Here is a 6,182-nt window from a genome sequence, read left to right on the forward strand (position 1 = left end):
GGGTCCTAGTGGTCGCAGTAGTCTGGCTGTCATTTCAGATATGTTCTTGATGTGTGGTAGTGTGGCTAGTCCTTTGGGTTGTGGCATGTCATCGTTCTGTGGTCTATCCGTTAGGCATCTGTTGATGAAATTGCGCGGGTATCCGTTTTTGGCGAATACCTTGTACAGGTGTTCCTCTTCCTCTTTTTTCAGTTCTGGTGTGCTGCAGTGTGTTGTGGCCCTTTTGAATAGTGTCTTGATGCAACTTCGTTTGTGTGTATTGGGGTGGTTGCTTTCATAGTTCAGGACTTGGTCTGTGTGTGTGGCTTTCCTGTGTACCTTTGTGGTGAATTCTCCGTTTGGTGTTCTCTGTACCCTCAAGTCTAGGAATGGGAGTTGGTTGTCCTTTTCTTCCTCTCTCGTGAATCTGATTCCTGTGAGTGTGGAGTTGATGATCCGGTGTGTATTCTCTATTTCCGTGTTTTTAATGATTACAAAGGTCATTAGACCTTTGTAGACAGGGGACGAAACGTTTGCAACAAAAACTTCCAGCTCGGCGAACAGAACCACAGAAACTAGCACTTAGTCTCTAACCCTATTTATGCTGAGTAGGTGGTGATACAAATGAAGGGATTGTTTGTCCATTTCAATGGGCATTTATTACCACATAGGTGTGGGTCAGGGGTGACATGTAGGCTGTACAGGTCTGGGTGACAGGATTCCTTCTCTCAACAGTAAACCTGTTGGAGCAACATAATCACTGCACATTGTTTTGTTCAATTTCAGAATACAATCTCAATGTTTTATTCATGATGCACTCCTGATGTATACAATTATTAATTCAAAGATTATTGAAAGCTTCTCCTGTGTATATCCTTTTAACTGTGAATTCATTCACATTTCAGAGCAGTGTTCAGGAATTCAGTTGCGCCAAATTACAAAAATGTATCATACACAGATCAAGATGTGACTGGTGAGTTTTACATTCTTTAAGTTTATAAACATAGCAACAAATTAAGAGCCTAAGGCTTCATATAATGATTTTGGAAACACATAAAATACTTTACATACTGCATCTTAATTGTTGACCATCTGGTTGCAACCATTCCAATACCAGCCTATAATCATTGGTTCTGCAATTATTCATTCTACAACTATTGACATGGTATGAATTAGTTCCTTATTTTGCCAGGGAGAAATGTATCATTGCATAGTTCATTCGGCTCAGTGAATCCGTCAAATTAGTAGAGAATGGCAGGAGGTAATGCACTCTCTAATGTTTCCATATTGAGCACAGCTTATTTAGTTCGTTGCACATGTGTACAGGATAGTGGTGTGGGAGCCTATACATGCACCATAAAGGGACCATCGACTGTGTTTGGAGCTGATTATTGTGTCCTGTCATACAGTTAAATTACTGCAGGGTCACATAGCCTTGCATCTCTGAGAAAACATTTATGGAATGTGAGAGATACATTGCCAAAGTTGTGATTTTGTTATCCATTAACTGTTCAACAATTGATTGCTTCACATATGTCGAGGACAATTTCAAGGACTATTTTACAGCTGTAAACACACCTTCGGGCTGAGTGTATCAAGGACCATAAAAATCACTTACAGCGTCAATATGGGAAAGGTGAGCTCACAGCAAAAGGCACCAAATGCTTGTAAGATTCAATTGATATTCTTTTGTTTAATTAATTATGGTTAACCTAGTGAGGTCCAGGGCTGGTGAACCTGCAGAATTGGCTTGCCGTCTCAATAGTTAAGGATTAATCTCCTGGGCAGGGCTGCAATCAAACCAGCAATAAAAAAATCACTTTGAAATTACAAAGAACCGTACACTTTCTGTTAGTTTTATTGGATGCTAATAACTAGTAACACTATTGTTACTAGTTTTAAAAGTGCTGGGATACAGAAACATTGCTGTTTGGTTGGGAAGGTTTTACATTATGTAATGAAACTTCTCAGACTATGTCCAGCTAAGTTGGCAACTCCAATCAGGTCAGGCAGCATCCAAGGAGCAGGAGAATCGACGTTTCGGGCATGAGCCCTTCTTCAGCCCATCTGCAGTCCTCACGAACTCCAATCAGGTCCAATCCTATATGGTAGGAGCACAAGTAATAGTATTTATCAGTGCCCGAGCCAAGGAGTGTGACTGTGAAATCCTTACCTGCAGTTTCTTTATGCAATGCTGTTAACTATTGATTTATGTTTGGTAATTACCTTGCATGACGTATCTGACTAATATGATGACTTTCTTGATAAAGACTGAAACTTAAATAGGTCAGCACAGAAATCTCACTCTCTTCCAGAGATTGAATCTAGGAAAGACTTTAATTTTTATAATGAGAATGCCTTGGCACTATTGGCATTGGACAGCAAAGTACTGAAAGGGCAGGTGCATGATCCAAGTTGAATTGGAAATAAATAAAAAAAAACAAAAATCATACCCCATGAATCACCATACAGGTATCTCAGCTATAACACTTCAATGAGGAGAGATCGAGGGGAATGGACCTAAACTCTCTGGCACGTCTATTGTGACAAGGAATGTTCCTGATTCGACTGGTCTGTGGGTGCTGAGTTTCTGTCAGAAATCTGCAGTGTCACGAAGTGGTGGGTCCCCATTATAACGGACTTCAAGAAGCCTTCGACATAGCCAGAGAGGTTCTCACACATGGTCCCATTGCCTGATGTGATGGGACACCCTGGTGTATTTAGTTTGAGTATCTATGGAAAGGAAGTAGAAGTCACCTACGCGGGCAGTATGTGGGATGAGGGCGCATAGGACTGAATCAAAAGTCCTGATCAATAATTTTAGTTCATGGGTGTGCTCTTTGGTCGGATTGGCCGGTAGTTGCCTGTAGTGTTCCTGGTTTGTTCAGTTGTTGGTATATTTCCTTGCAGTAATCTGTTCCATTCTGAATGACAATGGCTGCTCCTTTATCTGCTGGTTTGATGACAATGTTTTGAGAGCATGGATGGCGCTGCGTTGTAATCAGGTGATGCTTTCCTCCACCTTGTGGGTGTGGCTGATTAATCTGGCATTCACATATTTCTTCGAGAGAAAGTGAGGGCTGCAGATGCTGGAGATCAGAGCTGAAAAATGTGTTGCTGGAAAAGCGCAGCAGGTCAGGCAGCATCCAAGGAACAGGAGAATCGACGTTTCGGGCATTAGCCCTTCTTCACATATTTCTTGACAGTTTGAGCATACATGTCAAGCCCAGGACAGTGGCCTTCTGGTGGGGTCCAAGTCGGCCCCTTCTGTGGTTGCTCTTCTGTGGATCCCTGTGATGATTGTTCTGGTTTATTGGTAGAGTCACTGGGATCACTGCTGGCACCTTGACAGAATTCCTGGAGTCTAATCTATCTGATTAGTTCCTCTGTGTCTGCTGCTCAGCTCATGGGGTCCATTTTAGTGTTGGGGCAGAAACTGAACCCCCTGCACAGATAGCCTCACAATGCTACACTTATCTAGTTTCCACCCGAAACATATTAAAACAGCCATCCCCTGCAGACAAGCCCTCCGCAAATACAGGATCTATTCAGATGAGGAGGAATGTGCCGGGCATTTGAAAGTGCTCAAGGATGCCCTCATAAGAACAGGGTACTCATTGACGCCCAGTTCTGATGTGTCACAGTGAGAAATTGTAATGACCTCCTCAGGAGACAGACATAGGCTGAGTACCCTTCATTGTCCGGTACTTCTGAGAGTTGAATGACTAGGCCATATTCTTCGTAGTTTAGATCAGAGTGGTGCTGGAAAAGCACAGCAGGTCAGGCAGCATCGGAGGAGAAGGAAAATCGATGTTTTGGGCAAAAGCCCTTCATCAGAATCTTTTGCCCGAAATGTTGATTTTCCTGCTCCTCGGATGCTGCCTGACCTGCTGTGCTTTTCCAGCACCACTCTGATCTAAACTCTGGTCTCCAGCATCCTCAGTCCTCACTTTTGCCATGTTCTTCGTAGCCTTCAACAAATTATCGATGAGGATGAGCACCTCACCAAGACCTTGCCCGCGCCTCCACTTCTTGCCTTTAAACGACCACCAAACCTTAAACAGATCATGGTTCGTAGCAAACCACCCAGACTTCAGGACAACGACACTGTACAACCCTGCCACGGCAACCGCTGCAAGATGTATCAAAGTATCGACATGGATAACACCATTATACATGGGGACACCTTCCAGCAAGTACGCAGCAAGTACTCATGTGACTCAGCCAACATGCTCTATCTCATAGGCTGCAGGCAAGGCTGCCCACAGTCTGACATAGCATTGGGACACAGACAGACTTCACACCTGTTGTGTTCAAAAGCTGAGCTATCTTGAAAATGTAATTTAAAGGAAGTTCTGGGTTTACATTTCCATTTTCCTCATGATTTTATAAACCTCTATAAGGTCATCCCTCAGCCTCCAACAGTCCAGGGAAAAAGGCCTGTTTGGCCTCTCCCTGTAGCTCAAACCCACTAACTTTCAACTTTCACAACATTCCTCCAATAGGAGGGAAACCAGAATTGCACACACTATTCCAAAAGTGGTCTAACCAATGCCCTGAACAGCCGCAACATGACCTCCCAACTCCTATTCCAATAAAGGAAAGTATACCAAAAACCTTCTTCACTATCCTATCTACCTGCGACTGCACTTTCAAGGAATTATGCATCTGCACTCCCAGGTCACTTTGTTCAGCAACAATCCCCAGGATCTCACCATTAATTGTATAAGTACTGCCCTGATTTGCCTTTCCAAAATGCAGCACCTCACATTTATCTAAACTAAACTCCATCTGCCACTCCTCGGCCCATTGGCCCATCTGATCCAGATCCCATTGTACCTTGAGGTAACCTTCTTTGCTGTCCACGACATCTCCAATTCTGGTGTCATCTGCAAACTTGCTAACTGTACCTCCTAAGTCCACATCCAAATCATTTATATAAATGACAAAGGCACCGATCCTTGAGGCACACCACTGGTCACAGGGCGACCAAAATTGAACGCAGTAACTGTCCGGTATAGATTAGATTAGATTCCCTACAGTATGGAAACAGGCCCTTCGGCCCAACAAGTCCACACTGACCCTCCGAAGAGCAACCCACCCAAACATTTACCCCTTACCTAACACTACGGGCAATTTAGCATGGCCAATTCACCTGACCTGCAGATCCTTGGACTGTGGGAGGAAACCGAAGCACCCGGAGGAAACCTACGTAGACACGGGGAGAACATGCAAACTCCACACAGTCAGTCGCCTGAGGCGGGATCTCGATGTACTCTGAGGTAACCTTCTTTGCTGTCCACTGCACTTCTAATTTTAGTGTCATCTGCAAACTCACTGATTATACCTCCGATGTTTGTGTCCAAATCATTTATATAACTGATGAAATGTAGTGGACCCAGCACCAATCTTTGTGGCACACCACTGGTCACAGCCCTCTAATCTGAAAAGTAACCCTCTACCACCACTGTCTGTCTTCTACCTTCAAACCAGTTCCGTATCCAAATGGCTAGATCTCTCTGTTTTCCATGTAATCTCACTTGCTAACCAGTCTACCTTGTCAAACATTTTTTGAAGTCCATATAGATCATGTCCACCACTCTGCCCTCATCAATCCTCTTTGCTACTTCTTCAAAATCTCAGTCAAGTTAGTGAGACATGGTTTCCCATGCACAAAGCCATGTTGATTACTCATTAATCAGTTCTTGCTTTTCCAAATACATGATAATCCTTTTTCTCAGGATTCCTTCCAAGGACTTGCCCATGACCTTTGTCAGGCTTATCAGTTTATAGTTCCCTGGCTTTTCCTTACCACCTTTCTTAAATACTGGCACCACGTCAACCAACCTCCAATTTTCCAGCACCTCACCTGTGACTATCCATTACACAAGCATCTCAGCAAGGGGCCCTGTAATCACTTCCTTAGCTTCCCACAGAATTCTAGGGTACATCTGATTTATTCACTTTCACGCACTTGAAGACATCCAGCATGTCTTTCTCTGTAATATGAACATTTTTTAAGGTGTCGCCATTTATTTTCCAGGTCAAAATTCTACTGATAAAAAAAATTGAGTCAGAATATGTAATCTTTATGGCTTTGAACTGAACTTGATTAATGCATTAATATTCATCTTCGTCATTTCTCAAGTTATCAGCAACATAAACAAAAGGGACTTTGAATGAAATAAATTTACAAAGGTTGC

At 43.2% G+C, this 6,182-nt stretch overlaps 1 protein-coding gene across 1 annotated transcript in view; it reads left to right on the plus strand.

Annotated features, from left to right (window-relative positions):
- The window catches only part of LOC122548258, a 32,120-nt gene extending 27,761 nt beyond the window's left edge, over positions 1–4,359 (plus strand). Inside the window, exons 5-6 of the mRNA XM_043686787.1 lie at positions 885–952; positions 3,950–4,359. Of these exons, the coding sequence (XP_043542722.1) occupies positions 885–952; positions 3,950–4,313 (432 nt within the window). The 3' untranslated portion in view covers positions 4,314–4,359. The remainder of the gene's footprint in view (positions 1–884; positions 953–3,949) is intronic.
- The last annotated feature ends 1,823 nt before the right edge of the window (positions 4,360–6,182 follow it).

The sequence above is a fragment of the Chiloscyllium plagiosum genome, unplaced genomic scaffold (assembly GCF_004010195.1).
Source record: "Chiloscyllium plagiosum isolate BGI_BamShark_2017 unplaced genomic scaffold, ASM401019v2 scaf_69, whole genome shotgun sequence".
Classification (NCBI taxonomy): domain Eukaryota; kingdom Metazoa; phylum Chordata; class Chondrichthyes; order Orectolobiformes; family Hemiscylliidae; genus Chiloscyllium; species Chiloscyllium plagiosum.